Below are 26,746 nucleotides of genomic sequence, written 5' to 3'. Positions count from 1 at the left end.
CTTTGTTGGCACACCCCTTCACGGTTCCATAGAAGCAATCAACTCACCGGGGAAAGGTTCTCTCTCCTGTTTCCCTTTGTTTGATTTGAGGTGAGGGGCCATTCATCCCAGTGCCCGGGAGGAGAGCAGAGTAAATCTCTTTGTGCTCAGCATAGTCTCGAGTCTCCTGAGGGTGCCTGCGTACAGTCATGGCCCTAAGTTAGAAGTCAGAGTTATGTTCATGCTGGCCGCGTCCGTGAGATCTTGATTTTGAAACGGTCACTAATGAGACTGCCCCTGTGGACGGGCTGTACCCGCAGCTTGGTGAGAAAAGCAGGTCGGGCAGGCATCCCTCTGTACCTAGCTGATCTCTGAGAACTCTTAGGACAGTGTAGCCGGTAGGCTCCGGGAACTTCTCTACATGAAAATCCAGATGTTGTTTGTAATTTAGCCACTGCCCTGAGGTCTGCAGCTACCATGAATGACCCTCTTTGGACTGATTTTAGGAACAGAGTGGGTGGATCCAGAAGACCCAACGGTGATTGCAGAAACAGAATTACTGGGGGCTGCAGCATCCATTGAGGCTGCTGCTAAGAAGTTAGAGCAACTGAAGCCGAGAGCAAAGCCAAAAGTGAGTGTCCGTGCGTGGCTGCTTGTCTGATGCCAGTAGGTCTCCAGGTGAACGGCTGTGCCGTGAAGCTGGGAGTGCCGCAGGGAGCTTGTCTTGTTCCGAGTGGTTAGCCTAGCAGGCTACACACCTGCTCTGCCTGCCCAGGTCTTTTAACAGGGCCCGGAAAAACCCAGTGCGTGCGTCTTTCAGGGTAACCAGCCAGAAAAATACCTTTGGGTATCCAGAAGAGGAATCGGGCACTTACAATCTTGATTTAGTTCCTTTATATATAAAGCAGGTGTTGGATTCTTATTACTGAGTGTAAGATTGTCACCCTCCAATTTTCTGGTTGCCGTGCCTTTCACACTGAGTCTCTCCTTTTCTTAAAATTAAAAAGGGGCCATGTGAATCGGTGCACCCAATAATCGCCTCTTTCTGTATATGCTGGGGACTGTGATTGGATGGTGTGTTTTCTCCAGCTATGTTTGTTGTCTAGATAAATGTTTAGAATTTAAGATCATTGGTTTATGTTAAGAGAAACAGTGATTAAAGGAAAGAAAGGCTTTAAGTTCGGACAGTAGGGAGGAGGATTCTTAAATAAAAAGGATGGTGCGCTAGTGCTGTCCAGGGACAGAGCCCAACCTTGTTAAGAAGCTGTAACCTCCCACCAGCCCCCACCCTCCATGGCTGTCTTCACTGAAAAGATAGTATATAGAACAAGAGGAGGCCTTTTTTTTGGGGGGGGGGCCCCGCGGGGGGGGGGGGTCTATTCAACCAAGTCCTTTCTGGTACCTGTAACCTCAACTCCCTTCCAAGGACCCAAATACATTTGGAAATAAAATCTAATTCTTCCCCTCAAAAAAAAAAAAAAAAGCTGGATCTCTCAGTTTAGTTATTCCTAAAATTCTACATTTTTCGTAAGAGCAAAAGATGGAGTCTGGGCACTGGAATACACCAAATCGCTCAAAAGCAGTGCCTGGATCAGTGCTGTGTGTAAAATACAGATGAGCATAAAGTGACTCCACTAAGCGGGGAACATTCTTAAAACCATGGACTTCTTAGACCTGATCTCCTAATAGTGACTCTAGACGTGGTAAAGGCATTTAAGAAAATCTCTGGTTAAGATGTAGTGTAAGAGTTTGTGCCTGGTGTGGGGGTTAATAAGGGTTCTCTATACTGGCCTTGGCCTCTGACCTGAGGGTCTTGGATTATCTGAGATTGAGTTTTTTGTAACAAACTTGAGAGCTGAGTATGGGCTCTTATACAAGCCACTCCGTTTTCTGGCTATCTCTTCGTTTCTGCTTTGTCAATCAAGCTAATCATGAATGGAAAATGGACTTTTAGCTTCAGAAGCAAGCAGCAACCATCGACTAACATTTAGAGGCTTCATGCTTAATTTGTCTTTCATTTTTCTTACCTGATTTATTGCAGTGGCTTCTCTTGGGAGAGCTTTTGTCTGCTAGTGCTGAAGTCCTGTCAGCCGATACTCCTTCTCCCTGAGGATGAGCCTGGTGCTGATTTAACATTAATGTCACCTTATTCCAAGAGCTCCTGTTTCATCCATCCCGTTCCCTCTGTCCTTTTCCGGGTCCTTCTGAGTTCTTGTCTGCCTCTGGACCTGGGTTTCCCGCTGCCGGCCATTTATTTACCTGATGGCCTTTGATCTGAAAAACAAAGTTATTAGGAGTTCCTACAACATAGGATCATTGTAACCATTTGGATCATCTAGGAACACAGTGCCCAACATACAGGAAGACTTAGTAAGCAGTCACTTATCACTGTCACTGGAACTAGGTTCTGGGACTTGTATCTACTGCTTCCTAGGAAAATGCTTGAAATATGAATTATTCCATAGAACCATGAGCCGATGGACTTAGCAAAAAGAACAAGAAAAAGGAAAGCAAACAAAAAGCCCACGCTGATTGGGTGCCCGGCATGTGCCAGGCAATCTTCTAGGGACTGAACATGGACTAGCTCACCTGGTCCTGGCAACAAGTCCATGAGGCAGCACGGTTCCCATCCCTGCTCCCCAGATACAGACTCAGAGGCAGGTTACCTGGCCAGCATCAGAGGGCTGTGGCTGCGCTGGGAGAGGGTGTGTGGGTTCTGGGTGGCAGTTCTAGTCCATACCAGCCCTCGGGGCCTACCCAGTGTCAGAGGGGCTGGTGCAGGCCCATGGGGGAGTTATTTGGCTTGCCCATACTCTTTGAGCCACCTCTGGGAATCTGTCCTAAGGCGGAAATACAGAGAGGAGGAACGTTCTGTGTGCGAGAGGGTCGTTCTTTTTGTCCTAGTTTGTAGCATTGGGAGGGCAGATGTGCCCCAAATGTCTCCTTCAAGGAAACGTATGCGGCTATTAAGCTATTAGAAATATGGTTGATAAGATGGTAGCATAAGGAAGATGCTAATGGCATTATGTAAAGTAAGCAAAGAAAAGAAACAGAATGCAGAATATATGCTCATTATGGTTACAGCTCTGTAAAAATCACTTGCATGTGAAAGAGACAGGTGGGGAATGTACAAGACCAATGGAATTGGGGTGATGGGAGCATCTATGTTTTAAAAACAAGAGCACATGCTGAAACCGGTTTGGCTCAGTGGACAGAGCGTCGGTCTGTGAACTGAAAGGCCCCAGTTTCAATTCCGGTCAAGAGCATGTACCTTGGTTTCGGGCACATTCCCAGTAGGGGGTGTGCAAGAGGCAGCTGATCAATGATTCTCTCTCATTGATGTTTCTAACTCTCTATCCCTTTCTCTTCCTCTCTGTAAAAAATCAATAAAATATATTTTAAATAAATAAATAAATAAATAAATAAAAACAAGAGCACTTAAATCAGTGACAGCTACTGAAGTGGGCAAGCGGGCCCTTCCCAGGAATCCTTTGGGTTAGGCCGGAGGTAACCTAACTGTTGATTTGAGTCCCTGCATTTCATGGTGGGGCAGCCTAAAGTAGGCCGCTCCCACCGTCCTATGAGGAAGGGTGCTTGGAGCTTCTCGGGTGCTTTAGAATGACCTGAGTGTCCTCTGCTCATGACCAGTGCTCCCACCACATAGTTCATATTCTCTATAAAACTTTTTGGGGAAAACAAACAAACAAAAAAATAACACATGGCTTTTGTGAGAATACCTTTCTATTTACTAGAATCATTCAATAAAGCCAATTAGATCATTAAAAAGCACACACAGCTTTAGTGTCTGTCTAGAAGGGCTGTCTGCTTTGTGGTACTATCCACATGAAATAAAATATCTTTCTTGCATTTATAAAGGGACTTATTTCCCCGGTTAAAAAAAGAAAATCCCACTCTGACAGCCAAATCAACCCGTCTTTTGAGATTGATTACATTTCTCCATCCCCTCTCCTAGTCTGGAAAACAAACCTTAGGATTCTGTGAGTCAGCAGTTGCTGGGACCTCCCTGACCCTTGACCTCCACACCCACCACCAGGCCCCGGGCAGGGGGTAAGCACGCTTTCCTTCCCTAACCGGGCAGCGTTTGCACTGCCAAGAGGAATAGTTTCGGGAACGGGCAATGTTTTTGTTTTTAAGTGGTTTTGCTCACCACATTCTCAGGTTGCCTGGGTTAAAACTAGAGCCCTCTGCGCTTTCTGAAGATGATTCCTGGTTTATTCCCACTTCAGGCCCTTTGAAATGTAAGATCTCTTTTTGCCTGGAATTTCTCAGACATGAATCAGGAACACATTGGCACTATTGCAGCCACCATTTGCTTGGGAAGACGGTATAAAGGCAAAATGAGAATGTCGGGAGCTCTGGTGCATGTGCCTCCGATACGCTAATGGCGCCGATTCCACCCTTGCAGGCAGACTGTGCTCCGCAGAAGGTGAAGGTGCTGCGGGGACCACCCTGCGGCCGTAGCCACAGTTCTCTGCCTTGTCTCGAGCTCAGTCAGACCTGGATGCCTTTTCTGCAGGCCTCTGTGTGATATGTTTGATATATTAGGTTGTTATTTAATCCAACTATATATCAAACATATTCCTACAGGGTCTTGCTCTGTCTCCGGGGGTTCCTAATGCAGTGTATGAGGCAACAGGAAAAAATGTGTTAAAATCACACGTAGACTTAGAAGACGGAGCGCTCGTTCCACTCCATTGTGCTATATTTCATTTCTTCTTGAAGCATTAGAAACCTGTATCCGTATTGCTAGATTATTATTTTTATTCGAGAAACAAGTCATAACCATTGATGTTTCCTAAGGGCTTGAGATGTCATGGGCAGCTTAGCTTTGTGCTCGTTCGCTCATTGGAAAAACGGGAGATTCCACCCTGTTTTGTGACATGAAATAAAGGTCAGGCTTGTAACCTCCAAGCACATCTAGGCTTATATTTCAGTTTAGTCCGTTTTTAACCCGATCTTCACTTTAGAAATTAGTAATTTTCATTATCAAGGTCTCAGCAAAAATCCAAGCACACATGAACTCTCTGGGGCTCTTTCCTTCCCACCCGCAGTCTATCTATATAAAGCAGATCGGCCATGCCAGCTGTCTGGATGGTGAGTCACTGGGCTTGGTGACGACTAACGGCATCTGATAAGGATAATATGGTGTGGACTACACTCCTCTGTTGAATTTCCTGTTATAGGTTGACTTGTCAGTAGAAATTGATAATATTTAGACTAAGCTGGCAATCAGAAAGTAATTCCATAGCCTAATTGGGTGCAACAGAAAGTTCAGGATTATGAAATATTTTTTCTGGCACAGAACCTCCTTCTGTGGTTGCCTTTGACCTCCTCCTCGCAGAGGAGCCCCTGAAGTCTGTGAGAGTGCACGCGGATCTCTCAACAAAAGGCTGTGAACACCGCTTCCTGGAAAGAGAACTACGTGCTAACAGCTCAGCCTTGGGGAGGAGAAAAGGCGTGTTCCTTTAAAGAGCACGCGGGTGTGTGTCTGTGTGCAACACGCTCACAGGTGGAGAGCCGGGGGTGAGCAAGGGGCAGAAAGGCTCCTTGGGGCATGTCTAGGAGCCATCTCCACGTGGCTGGCGGTGAAGGTGTAGCGACAGCAGCAGAGAAGTGATGACCCAGGGAAGGATGCACAGTGTTGGGGTCCTGGCTTCGGGAGTTAAAAATGTGGAGCCCACCCCTGGAGTCCTTTCCCTCTGAGAAGTGACCCATGAGTGGGTGTCAGCAGGAGCTCTTCCAGGCGGTTCTCAAGGTGCTGCCCAAGTCCACCCTGCCTGCCAGAGGGCAGCGTTTAGGCCAGTTGTCGGCAAACTGCGGCTCACGAGCCACATGCTGTGGTTTGCCACTCAGTTGACTAATGAGTTCGCCGACCACTCTCATATACTATCCGTTACCTCTTTGCACACAATATGCCACAATTGCCTAATCCTCTAAGCTTCTAACTACACGGTAACATTTAGTCTAGCAGTGGTCGGCAAACTCATTAGTCAACAGAGCCGCAGTTTGCCGACCACTGGTTTAGGGTTTTGAGTGCAGTTTAAGCTGTTTAACCAGGGAAAAGAGATAGCAAGTTATAATGAATAAAGAAAAAGACCATTTTAATAGGACCTTAAGATAAAGCCCATTTGTTACCACTGATGCAATTTCCTTGTTTCTTTGGGTAATTTTTCTATGACCAGCATGCTATACTGATTAATTGGGTGAGCAGGAAAGGCAACCAGATGATCAGAGAGGAAAGCAGGAGCAGATAGGGTCATTTCTATATGGCTGACCTGTGGGCGCTGGGCTTATCTGCCACTGACTGGTTCAGGCCAGGAGACGGATAGGGCGTGAAAAGCAATGGTGTGAGGGAACTCTGCCAGCACAGGCTCCCAGGTGACTCCCCGCCAGTAGAACCATAAGTCCTTGTCAGACCCTCCTCAGATACACAGAGGATTCATATCAAGGGGCTCAAGATGTAACAGATGTATCTGATTAATCTTTGAAAGAATTATTACCTTTTCTTTATCCATGCTTCCTATTTAGACACTCAAATGAGAGTACATGACAAAACCCTTAAGAGTTTTTCCATCAAACAGAAATAGCAATTATAGTCATTTCAGTGGCATTACTTTTCACTTAAAAAAAAAGAAAGAAGGAAAAAGAAACTAAACCAGTGGGTGCTATGGGAAAACCACTCCCACGATGCTAGTGGTGCAAGCTTTTCCAATGGATATGGTGTGAATGTGCATTTATTCTACATCTGGATGCACAGGTGACCCCTCCCCAGGTCACAGGCATCCCCATGTGTCAGTGCTCTCTCTGCATTGCCCACTTTGTCTGTTGACTGGTTCCCTGGAGCTTTTCCTGAGACCGGGAAGCCTTGGCGGCTAGAGGATCAAGGCCCTGTATCCAGAGATGAGCTTTTCTCAGTTCCAGCTGTTCTAAGAGGTTTTCCCTTTATTAGACCTACTAGAGGCCCGATGCAGGAAATTCATGTAAGAGTAGGCCTTCCTTCCCGCGGCTACCGGCTTCCCTCTGGCACCTGGGACCTGGGCTTCCTTCCTGCCGCCGACAGGCAATCAGGACCCGGGAAGCCCTGGCTTTGTCCAGAAGGTCGTCCAGAGGATGTCCGTCTAATTAGCATATTATGCTTTTACTATTATAGATCAGGGTGGTGGTCCTAAAGACAACCCACCCTCAGGTCCCCAGAGGGGAGCTGAACTGGCTCTGATGCAGCTGAGTCTTTCGATATAGGCTAAGATCTCCCTCAAGGCACCTCTCAATTCCACACCAGAAGCAATATGGTAGCAGCCAGACTCACTGCAAACAAAGGGGAAACGTGGCTGCCTCTTCCACTCAGCTTCCAACTGGCAGGAAATGCCTCACTCACGTTGCAGGATTACTTGGCATTGGTTACTTGGCATTGGCTTCCTTTTTTCCCTCAAGGACATTTGAATTATATTTTAAAAATTCTTTGTTTGTTTCTGACATGATATGACCTTGTTTTTAATGGCAAGCATTCTGCAAGTTTTTCAGTAACACAGAGGAATGCATGATTCCTGACTGGGAAGACGGTGCCATGAGGTGTAATCTGGTGTTGTGACCAGTTGTGAGAAAAGGGAGAGAGTCAGGAATTGGGACAGTATCTTATGGGTGACTTTGGCCATATCTTATGGGTGACTTCAGTCCTTCACCTCAAGTTCATTGAGGGCAGGGGCGGGAGGGGGCAAGAAGGCCAGGAGGGCAGGAATGTGATTCACAAAGAGAAAGGAAAGAAAGGAAGCGCTCTTCCTCTGCCTGCACATGCCCAGGGACCCGTCAGGGAGTCGGGGCAGAGAGGGTGGTTGGGAGGGGGGTTGGCAGGAGGGAGGCAGGGCTCCTCCGTGAAGGAGGCCAATGGAGAGGAAGGAAGAGAAAGAGTATTTTATTTTAATCAGTGCCTCCTAAGAGGGATTTGCTTTGGAACCACAGCATATCTAAGCTAAAGGTACCAAGTTGTAGCTTTCTCACCAAGTTACAAGCAGAAAGCTGATCAGTACCAGAGGAGGGTGGCAAAGTCCCCAAAGTCACAGAAAGTACAGATCAGAAACTAAAACCTGAAGCAGTACCGTCAGCATCATGTATCATGTGTCAGTCGACACTTCGCTTACCTTTGATTTGTATTTTTTATTTATAGTTCTTTTTGGTTTCAATCAGAAAAAGGCAGTATAACTGGTATGATGAGTGGAAAACAGCATTCTGAAAGGGAAAACAGACTAGCTTAGGTCAAAGTCTGAAAAAAACCCAATTTATTTTTATTTTATTTTTACTTATTATTGGTAGTATTACAGATGTCCCCCATCCCCCCTTCCAGAAAAAAACAATTCTAAGACCACAAAAACATATGTAGTAGAAATAATAATGAAATTAATCTATTATGATTTAGTTATGCTCCATGTATATTAATAATTTACTTATAACAACCCTTATCAGGAGGGAAGGGGGTTGAGGAAATGAGTGAATTGCTGCAAAGACTGTGTTCTCAGAATCCTTGAAAGGCAAAAAAACACTATAAAAATGAAGAAAAGCCTCCCATTTTCTGTCCCCTCTCCACCCTTCTTTCCCCTCTCCTACGCCAGTGGAACCTCCAGCTCTCTAAACATTAGGCCAATCAGAGTAAAACCCTCAAAGTTCTCCAAGGGCAGGGAGAAGTCAGCAAGGGAGCTAGCCCAACAGTGTTCTTTCCCAAGAAGGAGCTTACCTAGCAGGCCTCTTAACTGTCCAGAGGGGGAGCTCTGCATAAGATCACCAGGCAGGAACGATATCAGCAAAAGGCTGCTGAAACCATTCTCGAAGCTACCGAAAAACCAAGGTGAGGAGAAGCCATCCTCGACTAGCCTGCTAGACAGTTTAGGAAAGACAGTTGTTAGAGTTCAGATTGTCTGATCTCAGAGAGAAGGGGGGGGGGGGGGGGGGTCAACCAAAGACCTTATATGCATATATATGCATAACCCATGGACACAGACAATAGAGTGGTAAAGGCCTAGGGTGGGGATGGGAGGGTAAAAGGGGTCAATAGGGGGGGAAGGGGGACATTAATAATTTCAACATTTATTAATGTTGAAAGATTTTTTTTTAAAGATTAAAAAAAAACAAAAAACAAAAAAACCTGGCCAATATGCTTTTCGAATGGAGGGGAGCAGGGGAAAGAGCGGTAGTACAAAGGAGGAGAGAATAGATTCAGTATCCAGGCTGCAGCTAACACCTTCATGAAGCAGAATAGAGTCCCAGTCTGCACGTGTTAATTTGCCCGGCACTGTTTTAATAAGAGAGCCTCTTAGTAAAATGTGGAAATTGCCGCTGTGTTTCCACTGTATGTGCGTGACTGAGTGTCACCCGCTGTGAAAGGCCAGTGAAGGATGCAGCAGAGCGTACAGTTAACAACCCACAGCCTCAAACAGGGCAGGTGCCTTCATCCCCCGGGAATCAGGAGCGGACAGTCACTGGTGCGGATGCTTACGCGGTGCCTTCTCCTTCTCTAACCATGTACACCGCCCTCAGGCTGAACTCTAGAACTCAGGAGATCCATTTTGAATGAATGCATCCATTCACCAAGCGTTTATTTATCACACAGGTTCCTCTGTCTGACTTTGTGCTTGGGGTACATTAAGTTGAATAAAGCACAGCCCGTGGCCTGGAGGAGGTTCACTGGCCCCTGTTTTTCCTTCCCGCAGGCCAGCATTTCCCACAGCCTTGCCCGGTCGCCTCCATTAGACACACAGGTTCTGGGGCCCCACCCCGACCTCCTGAGACACAGTCTGCCTCTTTAGCCAGACCCTGTGGTGATTCTGCGAGAGCTGTCCACTTAGCCCATTTAGTGACAGCGTGTCCTTAACTCATCGTCTTCGCTTGGTGCTTTAAAGAAATATTAATAACTGTATGTATAGGATTAGTGATACTCTCCAAATGATGATTTTAACAATCTTACTGGCTCCAGTGGTTGAGAGGAAGGACTCAGTCTTGTAAACCGAGGCACAGATTTGGGAAGCATTGGTCAGATCAATAAAAGATCTCCACTAAAGAGGATCTTAAGAGACCAACCATCTGAGCTCTGGTGAGTAGAAGAGAATGAGATGAGGCTCAGTGAGAGGAACTCACCCGCCCAGTCTCCAGATCCTTCCCTTCGGTCCCCTTAGAGCAGCTCCTCCTTGCCATTCTTATTCTCCCAACCCCTCAGTTCTGTTAAACAGATTCTGCATTTTCATTGTGATCCCTTTATTTCGGAAAGTCCTTTGAAGACCAAGCCAGTTCCACCTCTCTTCTTTTTCACAGTGTGGTTCGCAATGTGTGTTCTCTCGTCTCTGGCCGCCCTCACGGCCCCTCCCCCAGGTTCCCTCTCTGTGCCGGTGGGAGCTGACGCGGCGGGGAGGGCTGGCTGGGGTGCGTGGCTTTGCACCACGCCTCGTTGGCGTGGGAGAGCCCGGGCTCTCTGCGGCTAGAGGTTGGGTGGTCTGTTTGCAGCAGGGAAGGTGGGGTGGGAGTTCCTGTTCACGATAAACCTGGTCTGCAGAAAGGTGTGGGTCCAGCAGGCAGGCGGCAGGTCTCATCCTGGGACTCTGCCCAACTGGCAGCAGCTAAATGTTCGCGCTCCATCCCCATTGCCATCCCAGTCAGCTTTAGGAAGCCTTTCCTGGAAACTTTCTCGTTCCTCCTAATCAGAGCAAATGTCATGTAGAAATGAGGCTTTTGCGGTGTCCATTTGAAAGCACGGAGGTGTTACAGAAAGAAAAAGAAAAATCAATCAAAGGCCATCACAGCAGTTGCCATTCTAAGAAAAATCAGCGGGTGTCAAAAATATTTCAAAGTTAAATATCTGTTTTAAGCATGAGTGTGTGCGTGTGTGTGTGTGTGTGTGTTAAAAAAAAAGGCCTGCAGGGCAGCAGAAGATGTGAGAGAGGCTTTTCCAACCAGCTGTAATGAGCTGATTCTATCAGATCTGTCTATGCTTAGAGTTAGCATTTCATTTTAAGGGAATTCCATATTTGTGAATCCTAAAATTTGAAAAATCAGAAATCTGCTGGTGGCACTCCACCCAGTAAAGTGGATTAAATTTTGCAATGCATAATGTAGCTGAGGCTGCCTGAGACAGGTGTCTAGGAAATTTTGGGGACCTACTATGGGCCTCTACTTTGTGATCTGCAAAATTTAGACTCAGAAATTCTGTGATTTCCTCAGTGCCTTCATCTATTATATGCACGACACTCTTTTGCAGAATGAATTTTCAAAAAAGCTCTTAATTCAGAGTCATTGAGTACATGTATCAGAACCTAATGTCCTGTCTCTGGGGCCTGGCCATACATTTCATGTAGAGTGTCTCTTTTTTGATTTTTTTGTTTTGTTGTTGTTAATCCTCACCCAAGAATATTTTTTCCATTGCTTTTTAGAGAGAGTAGAAAGGTAGGAGGGAGAGGGAGAGAGAGACAGAGGAGAGAGAGAAACATCGAATGGTTGCCTCCTGCACATATCACAACCAGGGCCTGGGATCAAACCTACAACCCAGGTATGTGCCCTTGACCGAGAGAATTGAACCCAAGACCCTTTAGCGCATGTGGTGACACTCTAACCACTGAGCAACACTGGCCAGGGCCAGAGTATCTTATAATGAGTCATTTCTGTATTTCAGTAAACAAATTTTATATTCTACCACTACTGCTCCTCCGCCCCCATTCCATTATGAGGAATCCATTTCTGTGCTGAATGCTCCTAGGGCAAGACCGTCAGAAAAAAAGAAAGACTATGCAGCTTCTAACTCAGAACTTGTTGCCTGCTGCTGCCATCCTTCAGATCCACTTCCTGTGTGATAATATGTAAAAATAAAAATGAGATTGGCATTTCTCGTGGTTCAAGGAGTGACCATTAAGAATAGGGAACCCAAAAAGAATTGTATCCATGTGCCCACCCTGTCTGATGTCGCATGTGGGGCCATTTGCCAGCCGACTGACCTGGAATTATTCCTCACTAACGCCCTGGGGAGTGGTCTTTGGCGAGTAAGACATGTCATCATGGAGGTGGAGAGATTTAGGTTTAGGTCCGGTTTAGATTTTTCATGCTGCCACATGACCTTGGGCTCAATTCCCTACCTCCCTGAGCCTCAGTCTTCCCACAGTAAATATAAGGATATAGATAACTATGGTCTGGATCCATGGTCAGCAAACTGTGGCTCGCGAGCCACATGCGACTCTTTGGCCCCTTGAGTGTGGCTCTTCCACAGAATACCACGGCCTGGGCGATTATGTTGAAGAAGTGGCATTAGAAGAAGTTTAAGTTTAAAAAATGTGGCTCAAAAGAAATTTCAATCATTGTACTGTTGATATTTGGCTCTGTTGACTAATGAGTTTGCCAACCACTGGTCTAGATCAGCAGTCGCCAGCCTTTTGGACCTCACGGACCACCGTAGACCACTGGTTGGTGACTGCTGGTATAAATAACTCTTTTCTTTGGTGAAAAACAAGTTAATGTATATGAGAGTGCCTAACAAAATTTTTGGCACTAGGTAGGTACTTTTAAAACCTCATTGCAAGTGTCCTAAATGCCACTGACTCATACATGTAACATTGGTCCAAAGGGTAGATGTTGTGTCATGTGTATTTTACCACACACACACACAGAGGAAAAGATTGCTATACCTGACCATCTTTTCTTATTACCCAAAAAGGGACCAGCCACATCTTTAACGTTCTGGGGCCTAAGGGGAAACTTGACCATGTTGTCAGAATATTAGTGCTGGAGGTTGACCTTGAGCATCAGCTAGTCTGACTGTTCCAAATGGTGATGCTCCATCCCACCAAGCCTAGGACCCAGGTCTCCACATTTGCCCCACTTCCCAGAAGCTAGACTTCAACTTCCCTGGTGATGGCATGATGGTGGCAAATTTACAGCAGAGTCCCAATGGCCCGACAGCCCTACACAGTGGTGGCCAGTGTTCCTCCCAGGTGCAGCCGGGCCACAGAACAGCTAGCTCCACCAGGCGGGCTTCTTTCCCATCACGGGGTGATCTTTGGTGGGTATGTAACTCTCCTCGGGCTCAGCCACAAAAATGCGAATGCGGGTTTGCTTTTGTGTTTACCCCAGAAAGATCAAGTGTTTCTTTATTTTTCAACCCATTTTTTGAGCCTTCAGCCCTGGGAGAATGTGCTACCACCCACTCTTTGGATTTTGATTATTGATTATTTTGATTTGAGTTATTGATGCCGATAGAACTATTTGAGATATTTTTTTAAAATATATTTTATTGATTTTTTACAGAGAGGAAGAGAGAGAGATAGTTAGAAACATCGATGAGAGAGAGTCATCGATCAGCTGTCTCTTGCACACCCCCTACTGGGGATATGCCCGCAACCAAGGTACATGCCCTTGACCGGAATCGAACCCGGGACCTTTCAGTCCCCAAGCCGATGCTCTATCCATTGAGCCAGACCGGTTTTGGCTATTTGAGATATTTTTATTTACAGTGAATTTATGTCTCTAAAAAGTCTGGCCTGGGAAAGTTGTCAGCCTTAGCATGTTCTGATTTAACATTTGTGCAGAATGACATGCTGCCAGTGCTCCTCTATGAGGGGTTCGGGGAGGCAGCAGATGGAAGGGCAGCTGCCCAGCTCAGGCCCTCCTGCCCTGGGTGTGGTTTGTTGACAAAAAGCAATAGGCGGTTGGAGCACTGGGTGACCCAGCAGTGTTTGGCAGAAAGCGCCCTCTGTGGATATGAACTGCCTGTGATGCTGTTTTCTTTTGGTTATAGCAAGCGGATGAGACCCTGGATTTTGAAGAACAGATCTTGGAAGCTGCTAAATCCATTGCTGCTGCCACAAGTGCCCTGGTCAAGTCAGCCTCGGCAGCCCAGAGGGAGCTGGTGGCCCAAGGAAAGGTGGGTAACCCGCTGGCCAACAGGTAGGGCGTTCACCTAGTGAGGGCCTACGAGGGAAGGAGGTGAATGCTTCAGGCCTGACCAAGGAAACCAGGGCCGTGCGCGCCCTTGCTGAATGGCCAGTCTGCCCCAACTGACTGGAAACTCTGCTTAGGCCTGACCCACAGACGCCTGGGCTTGGCTGCTGGGCCCTCATCTGCTTCTGGTTAAGGAAAGCATCCCACCCAGGGCCGCGATCAGGCCCTGAACAAGACCCGTATATTCCCTCTGTACATGAGGCTGTTTAAAGGTGTAAGCTGTCATATTTTCCTGGTGGAGGTTCTATAAGCACCACAGTCAGGGGCTTTATAATACCGTCTTCCCACTCCAATGGCCCCATTCCTCTCTGAGCACTGTGTAGCTGAATGCTGTCCAACTCTGCAGTTAGCGTTTTCCAATGGTGGCCAGAAGGCCAGGCTCATTTCCAATCTGAGATGTCTTCAATCTGCTTCATCTCCAGTCATCTGTTCCATTCGCATTAGCAGGAAGGCATCGTGGGTTTCTTCCAATAATCCAAAGAATTAGTAGTACACTAGGCTAATCCTGGCTATGGGAAGGTCCCCCGATTTCTGATACTCCCTGTGTCCTGTTTTTCCCATAGAACGTGAAAACACCCCTCCAAACTGTGCCCGCAGAGAGCCTCTCACAATCAAAGGCAGCACAGAAATCCCATCAGGGGAAGGCTTGGGGAGCTGGGTCATCGTAACTGTCAGTCACTCTCTTCGATATTCACAGGCTTTTGCTGTCAGTGTACAGAGGGACAGTTAGGGCCGTGTCCTGACCCCTGACAGGAAGTTACGCCAACCAGGGGCTGTCCATCTTCCTCCAGGAAGTTTCTTGTGAACTTAGTCTCAAACGACATACTTTCCTTTCTAAACCATTGTGTGGTATGTCATTCAATTTTGACGTCTGCACGTCACCCTAAGTGGCATGCGGTCTGTTCCTTCATGGTTCTCACGTATCCCCTATGGATGTAGCACAATGCTAACCTTACTTACCCAGTACTTGTTGACTAATCAATATGGAAGACCAAAAGTGGGTCACTGAGGAGACTATCCTACCTAAAAATCTCAGTGTATTGATCAAGGGCCAGCTGTGTGCCAGGCACATTGCTAGAGTCTAGACCAGTGGTTCTCAACCTTTCTAATGCCGCGACCCTTTAATACAGTTCCTCGTGTTGTGGTGACCCCCAACCACAAAATTATTTTTGTTGCTACTTCATAACTGTAATTTTGCTACTGTTAATGAATCGCAATGTAAATATCTGTGTTTTCCGATGGTCTTAGGTGACCCTGCTAGCGGTTCTCAACCTGTGGGTTCTCAACTGCCAGCAGGGTCACCTAAGACCATCGGAAAACACAGATATTTACATTGCGATTCATTAACAGTAGCAAAATTACAGTTATGAAGTAGCAACAAAAATAATTTTGTGGTTCGGGGTCACCACACCACGAAGAACTGTATTAAAGGGTCGCGGCATTAGGAAGGTTGAGAACCACTGCCCTGGAGAATCGAACTCAAGTGGGGCAGAGCCCCTGTCCCCTGCGGCACAGATGGCCAAGTGTTCAACAAGTTGGAAAAGGAGGCTCAGCTGGACTTGGGTGAACTTATGTGCAGGACCTTGGGGTTCCCCTGACATTCTCCAGGCCATGATGTGTTTCCTGTAATTGCTGATGGATCCTCAATTCCATATCCAAATACAGTCATCTGTTACCTCTCCACTCATCTCCCACGAGTGTAAAGGTATTTCCTCCCATAGATACTCCCTCTGAATAGAAAATATTTCACTTGTTGCCATGATTTCTAAATAGAAACAGAGATCATCTTACTTCCAGTCTCTTAACGCTGCTCTCCCAGCCCCACCCCCCACCCCCACCAAGGTGTGCATTTCCTTAAGGGTCTGCACTTCGTTGTATTAAGGGAAACGTACCGCCCGTTTTTGCATCATCTGCCAGAAGGATCACAGCACGGCGTCAGGTTCTGTGGTCAGGAGCGGTTGAAGTTTCCCTGGGCCCTTGACAGAAGAGGCCTCGGGGGCTCCCATGCTCGGAATGGAGAAAGGCGGCAGAAGAGAAGAGCATGCAAAGACCGCCCCCATCTATCCTCCCTGCGCCATTTTCCCAGAAACTCAATACCTGGCAACCGAGCAGAGGCCGTCCGGAGCCTGTCGGCGTGGCTCCGTGTGGCCGAGGGGGAATCCCGCCCGCCCTGCTGGTACTGTCTCCCAGTGGCCAGTGCCCCACATGGGAAAGGGTGCTCCGTTCTCATGCTGGTGATGGTGGGGGAGTTCCTGGGGGCACTGTGCATCTGGGATGTCTTTCTCTCTGGTTTCGGGCAGTGTGGGGGCTGAAGTCACCCTGCACCTTCCAGCTCTCATTGCAGGTTTCTCACCTCCGCTCTCTAGGTGGGCTCCATCCCCGCCAACGCCGCGGATGACGGACAGTGGTCGCAGGGGCTGATTTCTGCTGTGAGTCGCCTTCTCCTCCCTCCCCACTTGGGTTTTGGAGCCCCTGCGGGAGGTTTGGGCCTTGGGTCACTTCTCTGTTGACTGTCCCCAGGCCCGCATGGTGGCAGCTGCGACCAGCAGCCTCTGTGAGGCGGCCAACGCCTCTGTTCAGGGACACGCCAGCGAGGAAAAGCTCATCTCATCCGCCAAGCAGGTCGCCGCCTCCACGGCTCAGCTGCTTGTGGCCTGCAAGGTGAAGGCCGATCAGGACTCAGAGGCCATGAGGCGGCTACAGGTAATGGTCACTGATGCTGGTGGGAAAATACTCCTGTTGGAGCGGGTAAGTGTCGCCAAAGGGGACGGTCTCACTTCCTTGGCATGACCCACCGGGCCTCCCATCAGCCAACCCTGTGCCACGTTTCTCATTTCCTGCCACGTGCGACCATGCATCCTACACCTGCTGCCCCACCCAACCGACATTCTCCATGTGGGCCCTCTGCCTCAGGCCTTGGGACCCTTCTCCCCACCCACCCACCCAGCCCGGGGCACGCCTGCTTGTCCTTCATGACTCAGCTCCAGGGTCACCTCTCCTAGGAAGCCCTTCCTGCCTCCGGGCCTCAGGCAGCCAGCCCCGTCCCTCCCCCTCTGTCCTGCCAGAGCCTCAGCCAGACCACTCCTGGTTCCCGTTTCCTGGCCCACCATGTTTATCTTTGGGTCTGTCTTTGACAAGGTGGGGAGCTTGTTAGGCACAGGCACCAGGTCTTTATCTTAGCATCTCTCCCACTAGGATGGCGCCTGTTTCAGCGGGCGTCCTCATTCTCTGTTTGCTAAGGAGGGAGGGAGAGGAACGAGGAGTTGGTCCAAAACTGTTGTGAGGTTTCCCAGAGCCCAGAGAACATGCTTGTGAAGGTGACAATCAAGTACTTCCCAAGGCATATGTTTTCCTGATCGTTTTCATCACCGAGTATTTGGAAACACAGTGAAAGAAATGCTAGAATGAAAAAGAAACATGGCCTCGACATTGTACATGTCCGAGATTATCATGTTCCTCTTCCTGTGTTTATCTGTATACCACATAGTTTTGTCTAGTTGTAATCCCAGCAAGAGACATTCTGCTTTTTTTTCACTGAACATTTTATCATCCATATCTTTTTTCCTTGAAGGAAAGGCTTCATAATTTCTCCGTGCAAAGCTAACTGGTCCATTCTTCATGAGCCTCATTTTCTAACGATTGCATGATATTGCATCAGCCGATCATGCCAGAATTTCCCTATACTTTGGACATTTTGTTTCCAATTTTCTAGATTTTTGTTATGTGTTATAATGCAGATTGTTTATGTCCTAAAATATGTTTACATAAGTGATAGCCCTTTCATAAATGGCAGAAATATTTGAGCAGTTCTACCAAAGCTCAGAGCTCTAGTTTCATTTTGGAAGTCCTGGCATGCATTTCTGTTGTTGGGTCCTCCGAGTGTCTCTCTGACACACCTCCCTCCCCTTCATCTGACTCCTGGGATAAGCCCAGGGGGATTGGGGAGCCTCACCTTTGTGAACTGTCATTTGTGGCTTGGGGGGACGCTTTTGAGGACAACATTCTGAATGAAGAGAGACCAGGGTTCAAGTCCTGACTCTGCCATGTATTAACTTACTCAAACCACTCAAAACTTTTCAGGCCTTAGTTTGCCGCTTCTGTAAAATGGGGATGGAGATACCTGTGTTGGCCTGTGAACATGCTTTTGTGAGCCCTCCGGCTCTCCACAGACCTAGCACAGCATCGCTCTTATTATCACTGTTGCTGACTTAACTGGATGCTGCAAGGTCACGTGTGAGTTCCTCAGAGTGACCCAGAGGCTTTTTGAATAGACAGACCTATTCAAATCCCAGCTCTATAACTTACCAGCTACAGGGTCTTAGACAAGTTACTTCAGTTTCAACATCAGAAAAGCGGACTAATGAGTTCTGACCTCATGAAGCTACTTTGAAAATAAACACACGACGATGTTTGTCAGAGATGAATTGAGCACTCCCTTCTTATGCAAACCCTCAGAGTCCCTGTTTGTCACGTTAGCTCACCAACCAGATGAGCCAATTGATGTTGCATTCGAAAATCTCTCAAGTTTCTGAGGTTAACCCCCAAACACAAATCTTTGACTCTGAGGGGGCTGGGCCAGGAAGTCAGATGCTTTAAAAAAAAAAAAAAGCCTTGACGCCGAAACCGGTTTGGCTCAGTGGATAGAGCGTCGGCCTGCAGACTGAAAGGTCCCAGGTTTGATTCCGGTCAAGCGCATGTATAATACATCGGCTGTGGGCACATCCCCAGTGCAGGAGGCAACTGATCGATGTCTCTCTCTCATCAATATTTCTAACTCTCTATCCCTCTACCTTCCTCTCTGTAAAAAATCAATAAAAATATATATTTTTAAAAAGGGGGAAAAAAAACCAGACCACCATTAGGAGATCCCAAACCTCCGGGGGCAGAAGACGAGCCCCCAGCATGAAGAGTAAGCCACCCTGAGCATGAGGGACGCCAGTGTGGGCCTTCGCCCTCCCTGAAGATCTAGAAGCACACTGCAGAGCTCCCCTTCGCCTGTCTCTAGCAGTTGCCCATCTTTGAGTAAAGCCCAGCTCTGCCTCATAAAGGCCTTATCACTGTGGGGCTCCCAGCCTTTCGTGCAGGAGTAAGGTGTGGTTTCATAGCCCTTCATTTGACCGAAAAAACATTCAGTGAATACCAACCCTGGGCAGCCACTGTGCCAGGTGCTGGGGTTACAAAGATTCAAGTCACAGCCCCTGCCCTCAAGGTACTCCCTCTCCATGAGGGAGAAAGGCAGTCACAAGGCGGCTACAGAGAAGCCAGAACAGGGCACTCCAGGAGCACTGAGAAAGTGATGTCCAAGCCACGTTCTCAAGTTCATCTAAAGGGAACAGGACAGGTTTTCTAAACCAAGGAGGCAGCCCCGAGGGCTTCTGTTACCACTCCCATCACAATGCCACTGTCATTTATTTACATAATTGTGCTTCCCTTCAAAACTGTGTGTTCCGTGAGGGCCAGGAGCCGGATCTCGTTCACCTGTGAATGAGCTAAGACTACATAGGTGCCAATGGTGGTAGAATCAGTGGATGGGTAGATGAATGGTCAGACAGACTGATAGACACTGACAGATGGAGCCTAACTAGAGAGAACCTGTGTTTTATTTGGATGATAGATTCCCAGTCTCATGAACTGCACCTTCATGTCTGTTCTTGCCTGATCCAAATGGCTGTTCCTAATGACACATGTGTATTTTGTTTCCTCTCCAGGCGGCAGGAAATGCTGTGAAAAGAGCCTCAGACAATCTTGTCCGTGCAGCCCAGAAGGCAGCCTTTGGCAAAGCTGATGATGACGATGTTGTAGTGAAAACGAAATTTGTGGGGGGCATCGCTCAGGTTTGTGATTAAATCCAGACAATGTTCACTCCCACGATGGGCGCTGTGTTATACCAGAGACACAGAATAGCAGTGACCTAAAGGAGAGGGAGGTTTATTTCTCCTGTGAGACAGTCCGGGTGTAAGCAGTCCGCATTCTTACCCACTGATAAACCCAGGCTTTATCTCCCTATGGCTGAACCTCCCTTAAGAAGTTGTCTTTGGCCACTTGGTCCAAGAAAGCTCAGAGACCACCTGGGTTTTCCAGCATCACTTCCTCTCACATGTCATTGGTCAGCACTGTCACATGGCCAACCTCGCTGCAAAGGAGGCGGGAAATGCAGTATTCTTAGTGTCGTATGCCTAGCTAAAAGTCAGGGATTCTGCTATAAAAAAGGAGAAGAGGAATTGGTGGATAGCAATATGATCCTGTAAATAAAACGATGGATGCCTATGGGGCTGCTACCCACTCAAGATACTTGGCTCAAAAGAGAATGAATGGTGATATTTTCCCAGATGTTGATGAGAGTAGACCGGGATAGCAGAGAGTAGCCTGCCTTGGGCAAGGTTGCATTCACGGGCTCGGGAAGGAGGGGGAAACCATGAAAGCAGCCTTGCCGTTCAGAGTGCGTGTGACGTAAATCTACTCTGTGAGGTTGGTTTTCTCGTCAGCGCCAGGAGCACCAAGACCCTGTCACTGAGGTCACTCACTCCTGTGCCTGCCTTAGCTCCTCCCAAACCGCTCCCTCTATTTGGGAACACACTGCACTCACCCTTACCAGACCCTGTCTGCTGTCTCACTCGTCCCATGGGGAGTTCCATGAAGGAGGGTCTCTGATCAAATAAGTCTGTGGAATGCTGTACTCTCTGCCCGCCCCTCGGAGTAGCCCAGCGATCGTTGGCCTAGGAAAGGCTCTGAAAGGGCCCACAGGAAAGAAATCTAGTTGGCTTTCTTGCACACAAACTTACCTCTTCCACTAAATACCTGTTTACAAATATTCCTCAAATCATATCGTAGAATCATGAAGTAAATGTCTGAGAGCCATCTCGTGTCCACGGCCCCAGCTCGGGAATACCTGGGCCAGGCCCTGCACCACTCGCCGGGGGGCTGTGGGGAGGCGGACTCTCTCTCAGCGTCGGGTTCCTCATTGGAACAATGGGGTGATCAATGGGGCACCCTTCACGGTGCTCCCAAGAAGATGATGGGACACCACCTAGAGTGCTTATGCCAGAACCCAGCACATAGTAGGGATGGCATAGATGTTAGCTATTAAGTTAGTGGCCAGAAGTCTGCTTATTTTCTTGGGTCAACTGGCTCATCAGCCTCAGAGCCCAAACCGTGGCCCCGGGGCTGGTCTCCAGAGCCAGTACTCAGTCCCTGTGCTCTGCTGTGTCCCGTGCAGCAGGTGCTGCAGAAGCTCACGGAGCAGGCGCTAGAGGGCAGGGCAGTCTCCTGGAAAGTTTTACATCCAGTAAGCTTGTGGCTCTCTTTTCCAGATTATCGCTGCACAGGAGGAAATGCTGAAGAAGGAGCGAGAACTGGAAGAAGCAAGGAAAAAACTGGCCCAGATCCGCCAACAGCAGTATAAATTCTTACCCACTGAGCTGCGGGAGGATGAAGGCTAAAGCCGTGGCCGAGATGGAAAGCCCCCGCGGACGGCTTTGAGGGAACCGGACAGACAGTGTTCCTGGGAGGCGGGGAACTTACGTGGAAGCTGCCTGCCTCCCCCGGGGCCGGCCCAGAGCCGAGCACTCGTCCTCACGTCTGTCCCGTCGGGCACCAGCTGCATGATCGTGATGTCACACGGTACAGTGTCCCACCCACACTCCTCTGCCAGCTCCCCGCCAGCCGCACCGCATCTCAGGAGAGAAGGGTGTGCATTTCGCGGACTGTTACCAAAAAAGAGAAGTCAGTATTATGTCGTTCTCAGACACCTGTGCTCTCTGTCCGTCCTTCTCTGGGCCTGCTCCTGGGCCTGTTGAAATCGTAATAGGAAAAAAATAATGGCTTGAGGAAATCATGGATGCCATAGATATTTAAAGATGTTCTTCTCCCCTCCCATCCCCCCCAGGAGAGAGTGGGAGCTGGAGCGGAACATGTTAATAAAAGACAGAAACGTAAGTCCGTGTGGAGGGCAACGGGGGTCATCCTTCTGTGCCAAGGCTGGCTCACCCATGGGGTGATGCGTTCCTGCTCCCATTTGCACGCCTTCTTGCCTCAGACTGTAAGCTCCCTGGACAATCTAGACCCTGTCTTGTATTCTGTGGCCCAGATAATCCATTATTTTTTTCCCCTCCGTAATCCAAAGGGCAGAGGTGTGGGGTAATGGTCAGGGCTCGGCGATCAGGGGCTGTAATAAAATGTGTGGGTCCTTACTCCACAGAGGCTGTCTGAGTTCCTACAAGTCCATTCACACAAACCCACGGCCCCCGGATGACAGGCAATCTAGCACCCCCTGGCAAACATTCATGGTGGGGTGCAACTGGAACAAAGCAATTCCTTGGTGGCCCCGTCTTCCAAGCCCCACATCAGCTCCTCTGCTCTGATGGGGTCAGAATTCAGAATGGGAAGGTGCCTGTTTAAAAGTCTCTCTCCTTTCCTCCCCCCTGAGATGGGCGTTTTCCCTATGGCTTAGGATCCCTAGAACCTGGACTCAGCCTAAAATCAGCATCAGCCTGCAACAGGATCGTTTTGCTTCTCGTTGCACCTTGTCCGTGGAGCTCGGTTTTCGGAGTCCATCTCCTCAGTGTCATGCTTGCAGAATTGTGTCATTCCCCCCTCTCTTTTTTCAGAGCCCTCTCCTGGGAAGGCCCCTTTAAGATCTTGAATTTACCTTTAGTTTGAGGCTTTGACCCAAGACAGGACACAAAGTGGTTTGTGGGACAGATCCGAATGCCAGGTAGCAAGTGTCTTTGAGAGAATTTATGGAGGGGAGGCTAGGGGGTACTCGGTTTTCAAAGCTCATGTCTTCCCGGCAGGGATGTGGTATCACGTCTCACTTCACGTCCACCATGCAGTCTCAGAGTTCCGGAGAAGCCCTGACGCTCTGGTCCTCACGAGGTGTCACCTGCAGCCCTGGCCAACGGTCCGGCTTTAGCAGACTCCAGCCCACTTTGTGGTTTTACAACATGATTAAACTTTTGACAGTTCCCCATATTTATACGAGAGTGGTAGTGCTGCGCATGACAGGATTTTTTCAGACAGGTAGAAAACTGGAGGAAATGGTGCTGATAGGAAGCAGCTGGGGCGAGTGTGCAGGGAGGGGGGATGGAGGCGCCCCCTGAAGAGGGCGTTAGCCTGGGAGCCTGGCGTCTGGGGAAGCTCACGCCCCTCTCTGGCCCTTGGTGAGCGTGGCGAGTGCGGCTCCTCAGCTCGGCCCTGGCTGTGCCCCTCGGACCTCGGGCTGTGCACTCGGCCTGTGGACAAGGGCTTCTCCCCCGGACACTCTGCAGACTGCGGACTGCGGGCGGCACAGGGTGCTTTTGGGGCCGTGAGGGTCAGACCCGAAGGCTCACAGACCAGCGGTGTTAACACCCTCACATCACAGACTTGGGGGCCCCGCCATGGCCCACCCTCACCCCCTTTCCTTCCAGGCTGTGCAGTTGCTCCTTCCCTCCACCTGTCCCCGGTCACATCCTGCATTCCAGGAACCAGACAGGGTCGGGCAGGGCGCTCTCTGTCCCCACCTCAGTCGTTAAGAACCTTCAGAGACCAGCCCAGGGGAGAGGCCTGTCCCTTACAGGGACACAGAGCGCAGGAGCACCGTCTGTTATAGGACTGTGCAGGCGGCCTCCTGTCGTGAGTTTCTGCCAGGACCCCTGTGTGGCGCTGCTTTCACCTGTCCCTCCTGCCTCCACCTGTCTCTCCCGAGTCCACCTCCATGTATGTGCGTGAATGGACTCATGCTGGCTCGGCCCCCTCATTTCATGAAAGGGTTGGAAGGTGTCTCGGGCATTGAGGGGTTCTTTCAAGGGAAATAATGTAGATGTGATTGCATCCTGGGTGTGAATCTTTATTTCAAAGCATCTATCAAAGGGATGGTCTTGGGATAAAACGGTCCCGGGTCTGGGGCATAGAAACGCAGCTCGGAGCGAAGGGAAGAGGTGTGGGCGGGTGTCCCGGAGTGGAGCTACGCTGGGCTTTGAAGCCTTGGGCTGGTCTCTGTGCCCAGAAATCGCTGCCTCTGAAGGTCAGAGAAGGAACCTGAACTGGATTTTAGAACCACCCAGCGATTTGGAGTTTGGGTTTTGTTGGTTCTGCCTTTCAAGAGAGTGTGAAAGCCACATGCAGTGCCACAAGCAGCCCCTGTTTAAAGTGCTGGCATGCCGCCTGTGCGGCCCCGGTGATCTGTGCCCGCAGGTACCCAGAGTCCTGGGCAGCCCTCCAGGCGGCTACCAGGAGGGATGTGTGTCTGCCAGAGTGTGTGCGTGATCACGGAAAACCCTTAGGGCTTCTGGTAGGCTTTCGCTGCTTGTTTTCTGAGGGTTTTATCGGTCAGTGAGTTTACAGACAACCAAAGCCATTCCCAATTTATCAATGCATTATACCCACCAAGAGTGAACCTGCCACCACAGTAGTCCCCAAGCCGCAGCCTCTCCTGGGCACAGGCAGGTGGGCGACGTGGTGAGCAAGCCGTGGCTCCACTCGGGGCCTCCTGCTAATGAGCCTGCCTCCTCGCCCCGGTGTCCCCAGCTCGGAGTCGGGGCTCTGCAGGGCCTCTGGGGGCTCTGCCTGGGACCCCAGCCGGATGGTCCGCACGTTCAGGGCTCAGATTCCTGGAGGGAGCATCCCCTCTGCTGACCTCGGCAATGGCCGCTCCCAGAACCCAAGGGAAATGTTGGCTTCGGGCTAAGCGGAGTGGAGTGCAGGGCCCACAGACCCTGACAGCTGTGCTGGGGGTCAGGTCGCACCTCCCCACAGTCTCCTCCAAGTGCCAACCTGGAGGGTTCTTCCCCCACGTGGTCTCCAAGTGTCATGTTTAAAGCCCCCGATACAACTGCTCATCTCAGTGTCTTCTGGGCAGTTCTGTTTGTGCTCATTAGGAGCAGGCATGTGGCGGATTCCGTGTTGCCTGCCTAGAAAAGCAAACTGTCCACGTCTGTTCTGTACGAGAGGTTTGATCACGGGCCCTCCTCTGCGCCGCCTCCCAGCGCGGTCAGCATCCATGTGGCGTCCGGTGCCCTGCAGCCAGGAGGCGGGGTCTCAGCAGCTCTCACTGAGCTGCAGATCCAGCGCAAACAGGAGCGTTAAACTCTGCTGCCGGTCATCTGTCTTCACTCTATGGATCTGGTCACATAAATTATTTTTTTTTATTCACCGGAAATAAGCTTTTACAGGAATGCCCCTGTGTGACCGTCTCAGGGGAATGGGAGGGAGAGGGAAGAGACGGAGGGGAATGATTACCATGAGAGAAACTCCACCGTGAGCACCAGCACCATCGCTACCAGGAGGATCTTGGAGGGGTGTGTGTGAGTGTGTGGGTGTATGTGAGTGTGTGCGTGTGTGTGTGGGAGTGTGTGAGTGTGTGCGTGTGTGTGGGTGTGCGTGTATGTGGGTGTGTGGGTGTATGTGAGTGTGTGCGTGTGTGGGGGTGTGTGTGTGTGTGTGAGTGTGTGGGTGTGTGAGGGTGTGAGTGTGTGGGTGTGTCTGTGTGTGTGACAGAGGCAGGGCCAAGAGTGCCACTGGATTCCGTGCCGCTTTGCTGACTCTGGAGGAATTTCAAGGAAGAGACCATAAAGAGGAAGACGCAGTGATTTTCCTCTGAAAGAAGCCATCTCCCTGGACAAGCGGATGGAGCCTGTGGGGCCTGACTGGAAGGTGGCCCAGCTGAAGGCAGTGCCCTGTGCTTCTCCACATGACGGGCCTGGCCCAGGAAGGTGAGCTTCGCCTCCGACAGCCACGCCAGCAGTGCAGCCTCCAGGGATCGCAGCTGCCCCCCTCCTGCGGAGGGGCCTGGGCTGCCCCCCTCCTGAAGCGGGGCCTGGGCCGCCTTCCTCCTGAGGAGGGGCTTGCAGGGGGCCTGCCCAGAGTCTTTCTTTGGGAGAAACCAGACGGGAAATCGAGAGGCATTTCTAATGTGCAAGAAGGTGGGTGATGTCACAGAATCACCATAGCAACGGAGAATGTGTCACTGGTCTGTCTAATCAGATTGTGTTTCCTCATAAAATGGTGACTTGGCATCTCTAAGCCAATGGGTAATGTTCTTCTCTTTTGACTTAACTAGAACAGGCATGGGACTGACTACCCTCTACCAAGCATGTCAAATCAAAGGCTGACATGGGCCAAATAAACAAGGTTTAAGTTTATGTGGACTGCAAATAAAGCTTCAATTTTCATAGAAACGAAGGTTTATTTGGATAGAGACATGCTGAATGCTATGGGCTGAAATAAATGAGTACTCGTTACATAAAATAATAGGACATTTTAATAAAAATTAATACTTTTTCTTAACTAACCAGACACTGAATAACTGCGGAAATTAATAAGTGTTACGCAAATAAACCTATTTTTCTTGTTCTCCAAAAGAAAAATATTTCCTGTTGTGCACACCAGACAAGTCAGTACTAGACTAATGACGTGGCAATGGGCTGCTAATATATTCGCTGCTCGTATTAGTGGAGAGAAATAGTGCGCCTGTGCATAAGGCACATAAGGGAAATGAATGGAACACAATTATAGCAATCAGTTAATAGCGAACATTGTTGTTCGTTATTAATAATTATGTATAACAGAATATTGTAAAAATTAAGTTATGAAATTTTTATTAAAATGTTTCTTACAGACGGTTATATTGGCTGGGCCACATGCGACCCACAGGGCCACAAGTTTGACATGCTTGGCCTATAGCAGTGGTCGGCAAACTGCGGCTCGAGAGCCACATGCGGCTCGTGAGCCGTGGTTTGCCGCTCTGTTGACTAATGAGTTTGCCGACCACTGGCCTACAGGAAGGTGGGAAGCATGGGGTGAAGTC

The 26,746-nt window shown here is 49.2% G+C and overlaps 1 protein-coding gene across 7 annotated transcripts in view; it reads left to right on the top strand.

Moving 5' to 3' along the window:
- TLN2 (talin 2) overlaps positions 1-22,151 on the top strand; it is a 402,173-nt gene extending 380,022 nt beyond the window's left edge. For all 7 annotated transcript variants that reach the window (XM_084886348.1, XM_084886349.1, XM_084886343.1 and 4 more), the window contains 6 exons: positions 486-610; positions 13,760-13,885; positions 16,329-16,391; positions 16,483-16,665; positions 19,671-19,796; positions 21,273-22,151. In XM_084886348.1, coding sequence (XP_084742474.1) covers positions 486-610; positions 13,760-13,885; positions 16,329-16,391; positions 16,483-16,665; positions 19,671-19,796; positions 21,273-21,401 — 752 coding nt within the window. In that variant the 3' untranslated portion in view covers positions 21,402-22,151. The remainder of the gene's footprint in view (positions 1-485; positions 611-13,759; positions 13,886-16,328; positions 16,392-16,482; positions 16,666-19,670; positions 19,797-21,272) is intronic.
- The last annotated feature ends 4,595 nt before the right edge of the window (positions 22,152-26,746 follow it).

This window comes from Pipistrellus hanaki (genome assembly GCF_964339955.1).
Source record: "Pipistrellus hanaki genome assembly, chromosome: 1".
In the NCBI taxonomy this organism is placed as follows: domain Eukaryota; kingdom Metazoa; phylum Chordata; class Mammalia; order Chiroptera; family Vespertilionidae; genus Pipistrellus; species Pipistrellus hanaki.
This window is presented reverse-complemented; position numbering and strand designations above follow the sequence as displayed.